Genomic DNA, 18,211 nt, shown 5'->3' with positions numbered 1-18,211 from the left:
ATATATCCAGTGGTTTAAAAAAACACCGCAAAGGTGAAATACAGGATTGCATGAATATCGTGAGACGCCACTCTGATGGAAATGACCAAATGTAGCAAGGCTCTTACTTTTCCAAATATAATTCGGCAAACACCTTTTTTTTTAAATGAAAGCAGTGCCCCTTTAAATGGAGGCAATTCTGCTGTTCCGCTTCCTTCTGAGTTCTTCCTCATTGGCAGAGGGTGAGCTAATCCGAGGGCCTAAAGCGGTTTGCTGCATCAGAAAGTTTGACATTAAAAACTGTAGTTAGCAACATAGATAGCCAGAATTTGCAATGGTAAAGTGTGTGTGTGCACTGGGTGCAATAAAACGAACTGCAAGTCCAAGCACGTCTGTCTCCTACCCAAGCGATGTAAATAAAGAACACAACAGCAGGTTGTTTTCAGGCTCAGGGCACTGACAACTTAACCTGGTGTCTTCCGAAGGATCCTTGCGCTTACATTAATGGTTGGAGACACGGCCGGCTCAATGCAAAGCTGATGGCTGAAGCTGAGAGCCGCTCCAGTTCCTCTTTCGTCCGCAATGTGACAACCAAGAGCGCAGCTCTTAAAGGGAAAGTCCCCCCCACTCTGATGCCCAACTGCGAACTTCACAGCCGGCACCAAGCAGCACCTTCCCGGCGCCTCCTTTCCCAATTTAAGAAAAATAAATCTTTCATTGAACCGATAAAATCTGTGCAAGTGCTTCGTAACGTCTATTTTCCGTTTTAGTGCAGGATACATAACCACAACAACTTGCATTTACATAGCGCCCTTAACTTAGGCAAACGTCCCAAAATGCCTCGCAGAAATATGATGAAGCGAAAATTGACACCAAGTCGAACGAGGCGACTTTTAGGTCAGGTGACTGAAAGAGATAGTTTTGAGCAGCATCTTAAAAGAGGAGAGAATTCCAAAGATTAGGCTGAAACAGCTGAAAACAGGGCTGTCGATGGTGGTGCAAATGGAGTGCAGATTGCATAAGAGTCAAAGTGTTGAAGGAGCACAGACAGCAGCTGTATGACTGCTGCTCAAACCATCATCCATGTTTTTGTTACCTCCAGACTCTGTCATACTGAACAACCTCCCATCTTCCACCTTCCAAAACTTTGCTGTACCCTAACTTGGATGAGCCAAGTTCTGCTCACCCATTACTCCTGTGCTCACTGACCTATATAGGCTAAAAGCTAAAAGCTACTGCGGATGCTGGAAATCCAAAACAAAAACAGAATTACCTGGAAAAACTCAGCAGGTCTGGCAGCATCGGTGGAGAAGAAATCAGTTGACGTTTCGAGTCCTCATGACCCTTCGGCAGAACTGAAGTATAGTTAGGAGAGGGGTGAAATATAAGCTGGTCTAAGGTGGGGGGCGGGGGGAGAGAAAAGTTGAGGGTGGGGTAGGGGTATATACCTATATAGGCTCCCGGTTCACCAATGGTTTGAATTAAAATTTCTCAACTTTGTGTTTCAATACCTCTGTGGCCTCACTCCTTCCCATCTCTGTAATCTCCAGCGCTACAGCTTTCTGAAACCTCCGAATTCTTGAATTCTGGTCTTTTATGCATTACTGAATTTCCTCACTCCAGCTAACCTGCTTTCAGTTTTCTCAGCTCTTTCCTCCTAAATTCCTCCTGTAATCTCCCATCCTGTAAGACACTCCTTAAATCCTACCACTTTGACCTAGTTATCATTGTCTTGCTGTCATATTGTATTTGATTACCCACCTGCAAAGCACCTATGTTAAATAAATGCTATATAAATGCAAGTTGTTGTTGTTGCAGGAAATCACAGAGATACTTGGAAGTTGCATCCACTTGAACATTATATTCTGTTCCCATGAAAATTATCATTTTTCTGCCACTTGGTTTTATAACAGAAAACAAGGCTAATTAGCCACAAATTAATCTGAAATCAAGTTAAGTCCCAATATCTAAATATAATTTAGATCTCAAATAATTGTATTATATCTAGAACTACATTAATAAGAATGAAAAATGTAATAGCAGTGCAGGCTTTTGTTCAAACTGTAATATGTGGGACTGTAATTGTGTCCCAATTGCCACATCTTCAATAATCATCTCCGGCTTGAGACAATCTGGCTCAGAGTTCAAAACTCTCTGACATGCAAGATATGGGGAAGACTTTTTGGATAGATTTCTCCAGAGTGCACTTACTCCTCAGAGGAAGGCACGGAGGCAGGATGAAGGGGGCAGTGGCGGGGGCGATGTTGGTGGAGGGTGGGGAGGGTGTGTTTGTTAGCAAGCAGGGTAAAGGGAATGAAATGGAGGTAGAGAAGGAGCTCTCACTGACACTGGTCATGTCCAACAGGTACAATGTACTTGCTGCCTGCGGGGATAAGGATATAGGCTGCATGGTGGACACTGAGAACGCTATCCATAACGCTAGAGCAGGAGGCAGTCTAAGGAGAGGCAGGAGCAGAATCAAAAGGTGTAGTTATAGGGCACTTCATTATTAGGATGATAGCAGAGTATTGCAAGGTCAATACTTGGGCCTCAGCTACTTACAAACTATATTAATGACTTAGATGAAGGTCTGAGTGTAATGGACCCAGGTTTGCTGATGATACAATGATATGTGGAAATAAACCACGCAAAGAGGCTTCAGAGGGATTTAAACAGATTGAGCAAGAACATGGCAGATGGAATACAATGTGGCATAACGTAAAGTTATCCACTTTGGTGGAAAAAGTTAAAAAAGCAGAATATTTTTTGAATGGTGAGTGAGTGAGGAATGTTTGCATTCAGACAGACCTGAGTGTCCTCATACATGAATCACAGAAAGTTAACATGCAGGTACACTGAGCAATTAGGAAGGCAAATGGTATGTTAGCCTTTGTCCTTTTGTCCATGACATCTTTGGCAATCTTTTCTTTACCTCCACCTATCACTGGCCCTCTATCCAGCTCTACTTGTCCCACCCCCCTCAAACAGCTTATATTTCACTTAATTTCTATTTTTCTTTAGTTCTGATGAAGAGTCGAAATATTGACTGTGTTCCTCTCCACAGATGCTGTCAGGCCTGCTGCATTTTTCCAGCTATTTTTGTTTTTGTTTCAGATTTCCAGCATCCACAGTATTTTGCTTTTATCTTAGTGTTTAATTGACTGCCACTTCTCTTCCAGGAATGCCCACCTTGAAGAAGTACTGCACTTCTCTCCGACAGGATTTCCGCTTGTCTCTTTTGCCCTGTTCGCCTTCATTGCTTTCCATTTCTCTCCTGGTGTTTGACAAGGTATTTACTAAAACTCACTTTCACAGCCATATTTCCTTCCTCAGTGACTGTCTCCGTCTCTGACTTACCCCACGTGGATTCCAAATGAAGTTCCATCCCTCATGTTTCAAACCAACCCAGGATTACATACAACGCTCCTCGGACTGCTGTTCTCGTCGCATCCTGAGATCCACACTCAGTGCCATGCGTTGCCATATGAACACACTCAACCTCTACCTCCAGCAGCACGACTCACCCTATCTCTAAGCTGTCCTTGCCCTCAGTTTCATTTTATTCTTCGTCTCATCTGATGCCTTAACAAGAAACTTTGTCTCTTTCTTTCAGGTGCAAAGGAACGCAAGCTCCAACAACTCATCGACACCAACACCCATCCAGGACCCTCCACCCCTGCCTGTCCCTCTGTCCCCATCCCGTCTTCCAATCCTAGCCCCGGCCGTGTATTCACCATACTCCCTGACCTTCCCCTCTGCGATGCTGAATGGTCAGTGCTGAGCAAAGGACTCAGTTTCATACCCTTACGCTCTCACCTCAATGAATTTCGGGTTCGGCACGATGCTGAACTCTTCTCCCGCCACCTTCGTCCCCGTGCTGACTTCTTTGGGCAGGACTCCTCTCCCCGTTCAATGGATCCTTTTACCCGCCTCCAATATTCTCCCTCCACCTGGACCCCTCCCTCTGGATTCTTACCTTCTCTTGATCTTTTCATTGAGAACTGTCGGCGTGACATTAGTCGTCTCAATTTCTCAGTTCCTCTCACCCACTCTAACCTGTCTCTCTCTGAACTTGCTGCACTCCATTCTCTCGGGTCCAACCCCAACATTGTCATCAAATCCGCTGACAAGGGTGGTCCTGTTGTTGTCTGGTGTACTGACCTCTACCTCGCAGAGGCTGAGTGTCAACTCGCAGACACTTCCTCCTACCTCCCCCTGGACCATGACCCCACCACTGAACATCAAGCCATTGTTTCCAGGACTGTCACTGACTTTATCTCCTCTGGAGATGATCCTTCCACAGCTTCCAACCTCATAGTCTCCCAAACTCGGACAGCCCGCTTCTACCTCCTACCCAAAATCCACAAACAGGACTGTCTCGGCAGACCAATCGTGTCAGCCTGTTCCTGCCCCACGGAACTCATTTCTTGCTATCTTGACTCCATTCTCTCTCCCCTTGTCCAGTCTCTTCCCACCTACATCCACGATTCCTCTGACACCCTACATCATATCAACAATTTCCAGTTCCCTGACCCCAACTGGCTCCTCCTCATCATGGACGTCCAATCTCTCTACACCTCCATCCCCCACCGGGATGGGCTGAGGACTCTCCGCTTCTTCCTCGAACAGAGGCCCGAACAATCCCCATCCACCACTACTCTCCTCCGTCTGGCTGAACTTGTTCTTTCACTGAACAATTTCTCCTTAAACTCCTCTCACTTCCTCCAAATAAAAGGTGTGGCTATGGGTACCCGCATGGGCCCCAGTTATGCCCTCTCTTTATGGGGTATGTGGAACATTCCTTGTTCCAGTCCTACTCTGGCCCCCTCCCACAACTCTTTCTCCGGTACATCGATGATTGCTTCAGTGCCACTTCCTGCTCTCATCTGGATCTGGAAAAAATTATTAATTTTGCTTCCCATTTCCACCCCTCCATCATTTTCACATGGCCCATCTCTGACACTTCCCTTCCCTTCCTTGACCTCACTGTCTCAATTTCTGGTGATAGACTGTCCACCAATATTCATTACAAGCCTACCGACTCCCACAGCTACCTCGACTACAGCTCCTCACACCCTGCTTCCTGTAAGGACTCCATCCCATTCTCTCAGTTCCTTCGCCTCTGTCGCATCTGTTCTGATGATGCCACTTTCCAAAATAGTGCTACTGACATGTCTTCCTTCTTCCTTAACCGAGGTTTTCCACCCCCAGTGGTTGACAGGGCCCTCAACCGTGTCTGGCCCATCTCCCACGCATCCGCGCTCACACCTTCCTCTCCCTCCCAGAACCATGACAGGGTCCCCCTTGTCCTCACTTATCACCCCACCAGCCTCCGCATTCAAAGGATCATCCTCCGCCATTTCCGCCAACTCCAGCATGATGCTACCACCAAACACATCTTCCCTTCACCCCCCCTGTCGGCATTCCGCAGGGATCGTTCCCTCCGGGACACCCTGGTCCACTCCATCACTCCCTACACCTCAACCCCCTCCCACGGCTCCTTCCCATGCAACCGCAGAAGGTGCAACACCTGCCCCTTTACTTCCCCTCTCCTCACCGTCCAGGGGCCCAAACACTCCTTTCAAGCAAAGCAGCATTTCACTTACACTTCCCTCAATTTAGACTACTGCATTCGCTGCTCCTAATGCGGTCTCCTCTATATTGGAGAGACCAAATGCAGACTGGGTGACCAGTTTGCAGAACACCTTCGGTCTGTCCGCAAGCATGACCCAGACCTTCCTGTCGCTTGCCATTTCAACACACCACCCTGCTCTCATGCCCACATGTCCGTCCTTGGCTTGCTGCATTGTTCCAGTGAAGCTCAACGCAAACTGGAGGAACAGCACCTCATCTTCCGACTAGGCACTTTACAGCCTTCCGGACTGAATATTGAGTTCAACAACTTCAGATCATGAACTCTTTCCTCCATCCCCACCCCCCTTCCGATACCCCTTTTTTCTAATAATTTATATATACATAGTTTTTTTATATTTTTCTTTTCCCACTTATTTCTATTATTATTTTTAAATTTATTCCCATCCATTGTTTTATCTCCACCTTTTAGCCCATTTCGATCCCTTCCCCCCACCCCACCCCCACTAGGGTTATCTGTCACTTGCTTGTCCTGCTTTCTACCCTTAATGTCACCATTAGCACATTCCTTAGCTAATATCACCACCGTCAACACCCCTTTGTCCTTTTGTCTATGACATCTTTGGCAATCTCTTCTTTGCCTCCACCTATCACTGGCCCTCTATCCATTTCTACCTGTCCCACCCAACTCAAACAGCTTATATTTCATCTCATTTCTATTTTTCTTTTGTTCTGATGAAGTGTCATAGGACTCGAAACGTTAACTGTGTTCCTCTCCACAAATGCTGTCAGACCTGCTGCGTTTTTCCAGCTATTTTTGTTTTTGTTTGTTATAATGGGATTGGAGTACAAGAGTTAAGAAGTCTTACAACCATTAGACAGGGCATTGATGAGGCCACACTTTGATTACTGTGTGCAGTTTTGGTCTTCTTACCTAAGGAAGGTCATAATTGCCCTAAAGGGGCTGTAACATTCCTTTAACATTCCAACTGTTAAAACCACCCTCAGTTCCTGCATCATCCTGGAATGCAAAGATAACCACTGGATTCTTTTCTCCACTGCAGTCCTGTTAAACCCCACTTCCTTGACTCTTGCACCCTCACCTTCAACAGCCAGTGTGATCTGCTCATGGAACTCTGTCACTAAGGTTGACAATATCCCATCAGCTGCCTTTGCCACTGTTGGATCCCATGGATCCTCATCGCCAGTTTGTTATAATTGGTGGCCGAGTTAGCACTATTGATAGAGTTGATCAGCAGACACTTCTTAGGTGGAAACTTTGTGTTTATTTACAAAGGTACTCAGCAGCAACTACATGTGTACTTTCACTTCAAACCCTATCTCTACACTACTAACTACAGAGGTAGACTGCGCTACTCTCCTATTGGGTACTAAAGATCATGTGATCTTCCTTAACAAGCATTCTTCTTATAAGTATATTACACACTAAATAAAACCATAATTACCACATCCACTTCATTCTCCCCCTTCCCCTTGTCCATTGTAAAAGCTTCTATAAAAAGTCTGTAAAAGTTTTTATAGGTATGTAAAAAGGAAAAGATTAGCAAGGACAAATGTGGGCCCAATATAGATAATAGAGAATTTATAATGGATAATCAGGAAATGGCAGAGAAACAAATACATTGTGTATGTCTTCACAGAGGAAGATATAAGAAACATCTCCTAAATATTGGGGAGCCAAGGGACTAGTGAGGTTGAAGATCTGAAAGAAATTAGTATTAGTAAAAAAGTAGTACTGGAGAAATTAATGGGGCTGAAAGCTGATGAATTCCCTGGGCCTGCCGATCTACATCCCAGGGTGTTGAAAAAGGTGGCTGTTGAGACAGTAGATGCATTGGTGATCATCTTTCAAAATTCCACAGATTCTGGAATAGAAGGTAGCAAATGTGACCTCACTATTTAAGAAGGGAAAGAGAAAACAGAGAAATACATACCTGTTAGCCTGACATCTGTAGTAAGGAAAATGCTAGAATCTATTCTAAAGGATGTGATAACTGGGCATTTAGAAAATAATGGTGAGATTGGCCAGAGTCAACATGGATTTATGAAAGGGAAATCGTGTTTGACAAACCTCTTGGAGTTTTTGAGGATGTTACTAGCAGAGTAGATAAGGGAGAATTAGTGGATTTTCGGAAGTATTTTGGTAAGGTCCCACACAGGAGATTCGTAAGTAAAATTAGAGCTCATGGGATTGGGGGAAATATACTGACATGGAGTGAGGATTAGTTTACAGAGAGAAAACAGAGAGTAGCGATAAACGGGTCATTCTCAGAATGGCAGGCTGTGACTAGTGGGGTACTGCAAGGGTCAGCGCTTGGGCCCCAGCTATTCACAATCTATATCAATGATTTGGATGTGGGGAGTAAATGTGGTATTTCCAAGTTTGCTGATGACATAAAACTTGATAGGAATGTGAGTTGTGAAGAGGATGCAAAGAGGCTTTAAGGAGATTTAGACAGATAAAGTGGGCAACAACATGACAGATGGAATACAATGTGGAAAAAGTGAAGTTATTCACTTTGGTAGGAAAAACAGAAATGCAGAGTATTTTGTAAATGGGGAGAGATTTTGAAATGTTGATGTCCAAAGAAACCTTAGTGTTCTTGTTCATGAGTCACTGGAAGCGAATATACAGGTGTAACAAGCAATTAGGAAGACAAATAGTATGTTAGCCTTCATTGCAATGGGATTTGAGTACATGAATAAGGAAGTCTTATTACAGTTGTATAAAGCCTTGGTGAGACCACACCTGGAGTGTGTGTAGTTTTGGTATCCTTACCTAAATAAGGATATACTGGCCATAGAGGGTGCAACAAAGGCTCACCAGGCTAATCCCGGTGTTATGACCACAGCCGGTGTTAATTGCTGCGCAAACCGAATCCAAGAGGGAAACTTGGCTTACGGGCCAAAACCTTTATTTTGTATTCTGAAACCTAGAAGTTGTACCGATCTCAGTAGTAAGAGGTCCAGTAACACATTTAGATTTTAAAAATTAAAAGTTTTATTGGCAAAAATAAAAAGAAGCTTAAGCACACAAGATTACAGTTACACAATTAAAGTTGGTCTTACAAAACATTCCCCCAAAAAACCCTCTACTTGTTCATACCCACAAATGGACATCTTCCAGGCAACTCTCCCTTACAGATGCCTATGAAATCCAGTAATATTACACAAGGCAAACTGCTGTAGCTTCAACAAAGTTGTACCTTTGCCCTCTTCCATTTTGAGATGGAATCCACATCAGAATAAAGCCCCGAGCTGCAGCCCAAGACTTTTCTGGCTTGGCTGGATAGGTAAATCAAACTGCATTCTCTTCCAGCCCAGAGCTCCAGCTATAGCTCAACAGCTCAAACAGCTCCAGCTATCTCCATCTCAAAAGCTATATCCAGCTATTCACAGTAACTCTAATATACCTTTTTCCCTTTCATCTCTGTTCCATTGTTCTCACACCCCTTTGAAATTCACACCCTTCCAAATATAAGGTCTTTTATGTTTCCATCTTGTCTTTGCTTATACAATATACTATACTCACTTCTGTTTATCTATGGAACTCGTGTAAGATGCAAACATGTTTCTTGTTACCTCTGACTCCTTTTTGATATTCAAACCACCTTTCAACTTATCTAAAAATGCAAATGTTAAATCTAACCTATTTACTTGTACCTTAAACTTAACACCTCTACCCTTTTCATGTTTCCAAGCCCACAGACAACCTGACTCCTATCAATTTCCTGCCCAGCTTAATTAAATCACACACACACACACCCAGTCTTCTTTACAGTTTAACACGATATTCCCCAAAATATAAAAAAAATCCATTCCCACACCGGAGGTGGTGGGATTTTCCTATGTGGCAAGATTGAGGAGACTGGGCCTGTATTCTCTAGAGTTTAGAAGAATGAGAGGTGCTCGACAAGATAGATGCAAGAAGGGTTTTTCCCTTGGTTTGGGGTCTTGAACTAGGGGACAGTCTCAGAATAAGAGGTAAGCTGTTTAGGAATGAAATGAGGAGAAATTTCTTCAGTCAGGGGGTGGTGAATCTTTGGAATTCTCTACCCGCAGGGCTGTGGAGACTCCGTCATTGAGTATGTTCAAAGCAGAGGTCAATAGATTTCTAGATACCAATGACATCAAGGGATATGACGATAGTGTGGGAAAATGGCATTGAGGTAGATGATCACCAATGATGATCTAGTTAAATGGTGGAGCAGGCTCGACGAGCTGAATGGCTCACTCCTGCTCCTACGTTACAAAGGGCAGAATTTTTACACCCCAATAGGGTGGGTCTGGAGGCGGCATTTTTAGCACTGCCAGCCAGTTCCTTGGCTCCATCCCACCCCGGGGCCATTTTCCTGGAGGCTGAATGGGGGAGGACGGCAGCAGTGAGTAGCTAATCAAGCTAGTTAATGGCCTGTTGTAGCCATTTTCAAGTCAGCCTCCAGGTTCACGGGAGTATCGGAAAACAGTGCAGCTGCCTGGAGGGAGTCTCTTTGCAGCAGATTGGTGGGAGCTGGGGCACAGCACAGGGGATAATGTGGGAAGGTGCAGCAGGATTGAATTGCCTATATCTGCTCCTATTTATAAAGCAGGAATGCTACCATTGGGCCAAGCTGACATTTAATATGAAGCGTCATCCATTGACCTGTTTCACTTAGAGCAAACTTTTTTAGAACACTTTATAGCCTCAGGATATCTCAAAGCCATCAGTAAGACCACCTATTTCCACGTCTTTAACATTGCCCGACTCTACCCTTGCCTCCTGCTGCTGAAACCTTCATTCATGCTTTTGTTATTACAACACTCTCATGTTTCACCTGCCATGAACTTGTCATCCAAAAATCTGCTGCCCATATCCTAACTTGCACAAAGTCCAGTTTACCCATCACCTCTGTGCTCACTTAAGTACATTGGTTCCCAGTTAAACAATGTAGCAAATTAAAAATTCTTATCCTTGTTTTCAATCCCTCCATGCTGGCCTTGTATCTTCCTAAGTGGTAACTTTCTTCAGCCCTTGACCCTTCAGTCTTTAACCAGATTTTAGGTCATCTTCCTTAGGCTCCATGTAAATACAAGCTGTTGCTGATGAAGGGGTTTAAGTTATTTTGTTCTGATCACTGGTACTGGTCACAGGTTGCTCTCCCAGGAAAACAATCATGTTGACTCCAAGAAATACTGTCCATCAGAGCAACTAATAACATGTGATCTTTGGCTGGAGAAAGGTGGGGGAGAATGACAAGACATGAGAGTTTATGGTACTAGCCCTTAATTTGGAGTAAGCCTGTGACTTCATCTTCCCCAATCCCTCCTGGCTCATTTATGCAAGAATCTCCATGAAGGCCTTCTCAAGGGAGGCAAGAGCTCAGGATTTTTAAATGTTGCTTCAGTTTGGGTTTAGTTCTTCCCCTTAACTTGTGCACCATGTTGGCACAGAATACAAGTACTAAGGTGCTGCAAGTTGAAGGAGCATCTACACAGATATACATGAGCCCAACCTGTAACCTATCCTGAGTGTCAGTAAGTGACCATATATCATGCAACTAAGTTCTGTTAGTGATTTAATCTGTAAAACCCTTGGCAGCTCTAGTGTGAAATGTCTTGAATTGTAAGTTCCCTGTTGAAATTTGAGCACACGAGATGCTATTAAAGAGTTGTAAAGATGCTGTCCAGGCTCAGTATCAAGAGCAGTTAAGTGTTGGGAAGTATGAGTTTAAAAGCATGGAATCTTGGGCTTTCTACTCAGGGCGTAAAAATGGGCAATTTTACCATACTAATTCCTTAAAAAATGCCATCTTCTCCCAAATCTTCTCAGATGCTGTACACAGCATCTAGCCTGGCTCTCATCTTTCTCTAGGTAAGGTGTTTTGCTGTTTTCTAGTAAGGACACCTTGGAGTATCAAACAGGGTAACCCTCCTCACACCCATCTAATAGTCCAGTGGATCCACTTGCTCAGATGACAGACAGGGGGTCTTATAATCAGTTAGCACCCACAAATTCCATTTTGTGCCTCCACATCTATTTGCCAGCCACTTTCTTTTCCCCAAACAGGCTGAAAGGAACATCATAAACATTTACAATCTTATTGAAGGTTAGAGGAATTTGCTGCCAAATGCAGTCACTTACCTTTAAGCAGTTGCATCCCTTTAATTTTTGTCAAATTTAATTGTTACTATTTTCTGCTCTCCCTCTTCATGGTCAGCTGCATTACAACAGTGACTATGCTTCAGAAACACTTCACTGGCTGTAAAGCATTTTGAGACATCTGGAGCTTGTGAAAGGCGCTATACAAATGTAAGTTTTTTTTTAAGCTGCTGGCACAAACTAAACTAGGAGCTTCAATACATTGACATCACAAATGTGTGAGAGTGTGTGTGTGTTTTGGAGTTAGTTTTTTTTTGCCTGGCCCAATTCTGCTTTGCCTGAACCAGAATCTTTATTGTCTGGTGGTATGGGTTGATTTGTTAAGAAGTGTCTTCATTGGCGCATCATCCTATAGTCAATGGGAGATTTACTCTCAGGTTCATGCAGCTATGAAGGTGGCCACTGGCATGGCACAGCCCACTCATACAAGGTGGTGAGCCCAATTGAAGTGACATCTCATCTTAGGGGACAGAGCTGGATTTGAAAATTATACCTCCGATATTTTGATCATTATTTTGATACTGAATAAATCAGTCATGATAGAAAGATCTTACCACTAGCAGTAAAATGAAATCTTAAAAAATCAGTGAAATTTTTTTTAATTCGTTCATGGCAAGCATTTATTCCCTATCCCTAGTTGCCCTAATTCAGAGGGCATTTAAGAGTTAACCACATTGCTGTGGGTCTGGAGTGACATGTAGGCCAGGCCAGCAGATTTCCTTCCCTAAAGGGTATTAGTGAACCAGATGGGTTTTTGCAACAATCGACAATGATTTCATGGTCATCGTTAGACTTTTTAATTCCAGATTTTTATTGAATTCAAATACCACCATCTGCCATGGTGGGATTCATACCCGGCTTCCCAAAGCATTACCCTGGGTCTCTGGATTACTAGTCCAGTGACAATACCACTACACCATCACCTCCCCCTATCCATGACTGATGGACTGCTGGAGACCTTTCCAGTTGGTGTTAAAACAGCAAGCTTTGGGTTTCTTAAGGAATATAGAAATTTCAAAATGGTCACTCGAGTCATGTGACCTTTTCTCCACAATAATGTCAAAAGGGATGTTTATTTATTGTCTGGGACTGGCTTTTGGTTTCAGAACTGAATGCCCCAGCCATTAGCTTTTGAAAGAGTTATCATCCATATTGAGGCTCTGGTGTTGTTGGGAAGCCATTGTCTTGACAGACCCACTGACACTGCTAGCAAAGGGGGATTTATCAGATACAAATAACATCCCTTTGGTTCCCTTTTGAAATGGGCCTGGACAGTCTCAGGTGTGATAAGAGTCTGTTAGCAGTTCTAATGTGCAAGTCTCTTGGTCTTTTGTAATTACAAGGGGTCTGTACAACAAGGTACAAGATTCCAGAAGCTGAGAAAAGAACCTCCCAGACAAATGGCCAATCCTGTGGTCATGTGACTTGTAGCAGCCATATTTTTTAGTTCAGCATAAAGTCAATTTTTTAAAAATAGCAATAAGGATATTGTTTTGAGCATAGAGTATTGGATTCCCTTTGTGTCCCAACCTCCCAATCTTCCTAAACGCCACATAATGCTAACTGTAGTTACTTGCTACTTTAAAAATAGGTGCAGCAAAGCAAGTGATGCTTTTAAAAAAAAGGCAAATACAGGGGGCTAAAATGTATTTGCAAAATGTACAATGCATGTTTCAAATATCCTAGCAGACAAAAGCTGCAAAGTGCAACTCATGCAACTGGAAACTGCTTTCAAGAGAGCCAGCTGTGCTGGGCACTTAAGTCTTTATTGGCACAGCCAGCACTGGGTATGGATCATCGCTTGAGTGTGATGGAATACCCTCCACTTGCCGGGATGAGTGCAGCTCCAACAACACTCAAGAAGCTTGACCATCCAGGACAAAGCAGCCCGCTTGATTGGCACCCCATCCACAAACATTCACTCCCTCCACCATCAACGCACAGTGGCAGCAGTGTGCACCATCTACAAGATGCACTGCAGATACTCACCAAGGATCCTTACACAACACCTTACAAACCCATGATTGCTATCATCTAGCAGGACAAAGGCAGCAGACACATGGGAACACCACCACATGGAAGTTCCTCTCCAAGCCACTCACCATCCTGACTTAGAAAAATTGCTGTTCCTTCGCTGTCGCTGTGTCAAAATCCTGGAAACTCCCTCCTTAACAACACTGTGGGTGTATCTACACCATATGGACTGCAGCGGTTCAAGGGAGCTCACCACCAGCTTCTTAAGGTCAATTAGGGATAGGCAATAAATGCTGGCCTAGCAAGCAAAGTCCATATCCCCATGAGCAAAAACAAAACTACGCAGTACAGCAGTACATTGATATCTTCCTGCTGTACACATCACTCTTCCTCACTATCAATCATGCAACCAATTTTTGTGTCATCTGTAAACTTCTTAATTACGCCCCTACATTCAAGTTTAAATAATTGATATATACAAAGAAAAACAAGGGACATAGCACTAAGCCTTATCCATGGGGACAGCATATTTAGTAACAAAGTCTTAAACCTCTGCACATCTACAGAACCATTTGTGCTTAGATTTCAAAGTTTATAGAAAATACACAAATTTCAATTTTATTTATTTATCTCTATATTACAATGTTATTTTGAATTCCATTTGAGTTCTGTTTTTAAAACCCATTACAATGTTTCTTCTAATCTTTTACAATTCGTAAAAGCACAAAATGTCAGACTTAGAAAATGATTGGAAAATTCCATGCCCCCTCCAAAAAAACCACAAAAGATTATTTTGTTTTACCTCTATTTACATTTGCCTTCTGCATTGAGAGATGGTTTCTACTCATGTGATCAATACTCACAGTTAAACAGTGGAGTGCTCTCAATTATATGACAAAGTGACGAACCTAACATGTGGTGCCCTGGGCTGATGATTCATTTTACAAGTAACCAGATACCAGCAGAAAAGCAATCACACTTGACAATGAACAGCGGTGTCCACATCATTACAAAAATGCATAGTGGCCTTTGTAGTGGTTTGTCTGCACAGGATTCTCTCAACAGCCAATTGTAAAAATTACAGAGACGGTCTTGTAGAATTACTCACATAATGGAAAAAATAGAAAGTACTTGGTTCTGAAGGAAGTCCTTCCACAAAGGATTATTGTTAAGAAGTGTTGTGTCAATTATATTTCCATTTATATTAACACACTGATTGATGTAAGTGGGGGTCTGGGCCCTTGGATTTCTGTCATCAGATTTTTGCACTGTTTTTGTATTTGACAACTTATCAATATTATTTCAGTTGCTGCATACTAATTAAAAAAAATACATCTCTTGAAAGAATTGTTTCTCCTTGGTTAAATGACACACTCTCCTGTAGAAATTAGGACCAGCACTCTCCAGGAATGTCAAATATGAATTCTCCACATAGGAAAGTTTGAAAAACACAGTACGAAACTTACTTAACAGGGGATGTATGAAATTAGCTGTGCTGCATGACAGAAGCAACACAAAGTTGCTCCCTTTGAGATCAGCGTTAAACCAACATTATTTTTTACTACCTCCATACCTACAAGGTTGTAAAAACATACAAAAAACCCAATAAATAAATATATCCAAACATTACTACTCATTGTATCACAGCATAAATTCATCCATGTTCAGAAAAGTATAACTGCAACTTGTTACATTCCAAAGGCGGGAAAAAAAAATCAATATTTAAGGACAGAATACTGATTTTTTTTGTAATCATTAGGATTAGAGAATCATTTAAAGACAATTAGCATCAATTGTAAGTTGCAAGTTCGATTGAACAGCTCCTTACAATCATTTCAGATTAGTGTTTCCAGACCTCAGTTTTGACATGCTTGCTTTCCAAGAAGAATTTCAAGTACAAAAAAATGTGGGCAATATAATATTTCATTTGCCATGATATACTGTATATTTGCAACACAATGGATCACTTAAATTCAGCCTCTAGGAAAACATGGTGGGCAGCTTAATTTTCAACCAAATTTATTGCCATTCATTGCAATTTATCTGAAGCAGACTGCCAAGAGTGAATCCATCTTAAAACTGCAAGCAGTCATGTGAAAATCCAGTTTAACAAAATATTTGTTAAAGAAGAGGGAAGAACACTAACTTCTTCGTTCAGGTATGGACGCCATATTCAGACACTAAAAGGTTCAGCAGATTCTTTTTAAAAAAATCTAAGCAGAAGTATTATTGGAACTGAAAATTGCACCCTCCAAGCACTTTTAAGAAAAATAGTCCAGCTTCCATTTCCAGATCAGGAGGCTAAACTGCCAAACAAATCAATAAGTTTAAAATAAAACTGGCTTTGAGAATTCAACAACATAAAACAAAGAAAATGATAACTTCAAAATATAACTTTTTTGCCGTGGAATGCATGACTCTTAGTCCTTTTTCTGAGGAATACATCCTTCCATTTCTAAAACCTCTGGCCAGCCTTCATATTTGTTTGTATTTTTATTATTCTTTATGTGCTGCAAGTAGAAGAGATTCACATTAGAACATTTACAATATAAACCAATCTAATGTTAAAAATTATGATTGCTTGTCTGCAAAATATTACTTACTGTTCAAAATTTATTACAGGAAAAGTTGGCACAAAAACCTATGTTCATATATACTACAAACTGCCCATGTAAGTTTGTCATACTATGATTACACATTTCCACTAGTGGAATTCTGATAGCACCTCAGTTTTGAATCACCTCAACCAGGAATGCATAGAACCTCTTGGCTCCATACAACTCTGCTTCTTAACTTGCCTTGTTTTGCTACTTCACTATAAATAATATGAAAATATTGAATCTCTGGTCCAATTTTTTTCATGCATTCTAAACCTACAGCTGGTCTTCATTGCCTGTCAGCAACATCATAAGGGATAAAGTATTTAATCTACTATTGCTACTGTGAGATTGGAAAGCTTTTAAGACCATTGTTTCCCACATTTCTCAGGGAAGGAATTAAATGGAGAGAAAACAAATTTAAAAAGTCATCAAAACTATAATTCTTCACTACATGTACAGGCACCAGAAAAGCCCTCTACTTCATCTGAGTGTGCAGATCCCAGCAAGCACACTGGCACAGAACCCTAACTTGTCCTCAACCTGGGGGAAAAAACTAGAGTACCACAAACCTAGGTCTTCAGAGGGTAGCTGATGGTATGGGATCAATGAGGAAGGATTTGGGTAGGGAGTGAGGAGTTAGAAAAAATTATTACTCTTTCCCTCTTTTCTACTTTGAAGGCTGTAATACATGCTGGGGTACAGGTTGAAGGGTCATGATCTTCTGATGACTGACCAGAGTTGCTATTCTTCATGTCAATCTCTACAGTACATAACAACCAGTTAATAAATTGTGAGTGAAGTCATCAATCTGATCCTAACACTGCTCTTACTCAATACTCATAGGTGTGCAAGTAGGGACTGTTGGGCTTTAACCAAGCACACACACACTCACGTCAATATTTCCTTTAGTTCAAAAGTAGAGAGGTGAATCATGGGGCTATTACTGATGCTGTGGCAGTTATCAGCTAATGGACCTTAGGCCAGTGATCGAATTCAAGGAAACTGTGTTGCTGTGTAGCTCAGTTCCATACCAGGCACAGCATTTGCTTGCTGAGCTGAAAAACAATGTGTGATCCTAGGTTTATTCCCGATACAATTACTTAACCTCAAAATATTAACTTTAGGTTTTTTGAATCATGGTAAAAATATGATGTGTGGCAATGTTACTCTGGAATTTTTTAATAACCTAATTTCACTGTGATGTAAAAATGAAAAAATGTTCAGATCATTAATAAAGTTAACATACAAGACAATGCACTAATGTCTTTACTTTGCTGGAAACCTTTATTGAGCTGAGGGAGATGCAAGTCTGTGGTTTTCAGAGTATTCACTTTATCTTTTACACCACAAACATTAAACATGCTCTTCAAAGTGATTTCCTTCCCTCCCACTGGGAACTTCAGGAAAGCCACTTCAAAATACTGCTGAATTTACATTGGTATGTAATGGGTTTTGCTCTTGTGCAGTTTATGAATTGAATTTTATGAATTTGAATCCACTTAAAGGAACTTGCATGAAACTCTGGAATAAGTACAGATGTAAATATTGAAGAAAACATTCTCCCCTCCCCAAACTCCCACCAAAGTTTTTCTTCCCTATTCTATCCAAAACTATCATACAAGCTGTGTAGTTACTTTTCAGCAGCACAATGGAGGATGATTTAATATTGCCATTATGAAACTGCCATTGCAGAAAACTCAGCTTATGAAACAAATTGCAGAGTTACAGGTTAAGGGAAACAGCAGAGTTTCATACAAAATAAAAACAGAATTACCTGGAAAAACTCAGCAAGTCTGGCAGCATCGGCGGAGAAGAAATCAGTCAACGTTTCGAGCCCTCATGGCCCTTCAGCAGAACTGAAGCATAGTTTCAACAAGGGAGAAATATAAATTGGTTTAAGGTGGGT

At 41.9% G+C, this 18,211-nt stretch overlaps 1 protein-coding gene across 2 annotated transcripts in view; it reads right to left on the bottom strand.

Moving 5' to 3' along the window:
* Positions 1-14,311: 14,311 nt before the first annotated feature.
* LOC144696756 (protein FAM3C-like) overlaps positions 14,312-18,211 on the bottom strand; it is a 58,552-nt gene continuing 54,652 nt past the window's right edge. For both annotated transcript variants that reach the window (XM_078568439.1, XM_078568441.1), the window contains one exon: positions 14,312-16,215. In XM_078568439.1, the coding sequence (XP_078424565.1) occupies positions 16,126-16,215 (90 nt within the window). In that variant the 3' untranslated portion in view covers positions 14,312-16,125. The remainder of the gene's footprint in view (positions 16,216-18,211) is intronic.

The sequence above is a fragment of the Cetorhinus maximus genome, chromosome 22, assembly GCF_964194155.1.
Source record: "Cetorhinus maximus chromosome 22, sCetMax3.hap1.1, whole genome shotgun sequence".
In the NCBI taxonomy this organism is placed as follows: domain Eukaryota; kingdom Metazoa; phylum Chordata; class Chondrichthyes; order Lamniformes; family Cetorhinidae; genus Cetorhinus; species Cetorhinus maximus.
Note: the sequence above shows the minus strand (reverse complement) of the source record. Positions and strands in the feature narration are given on the sequence as shown.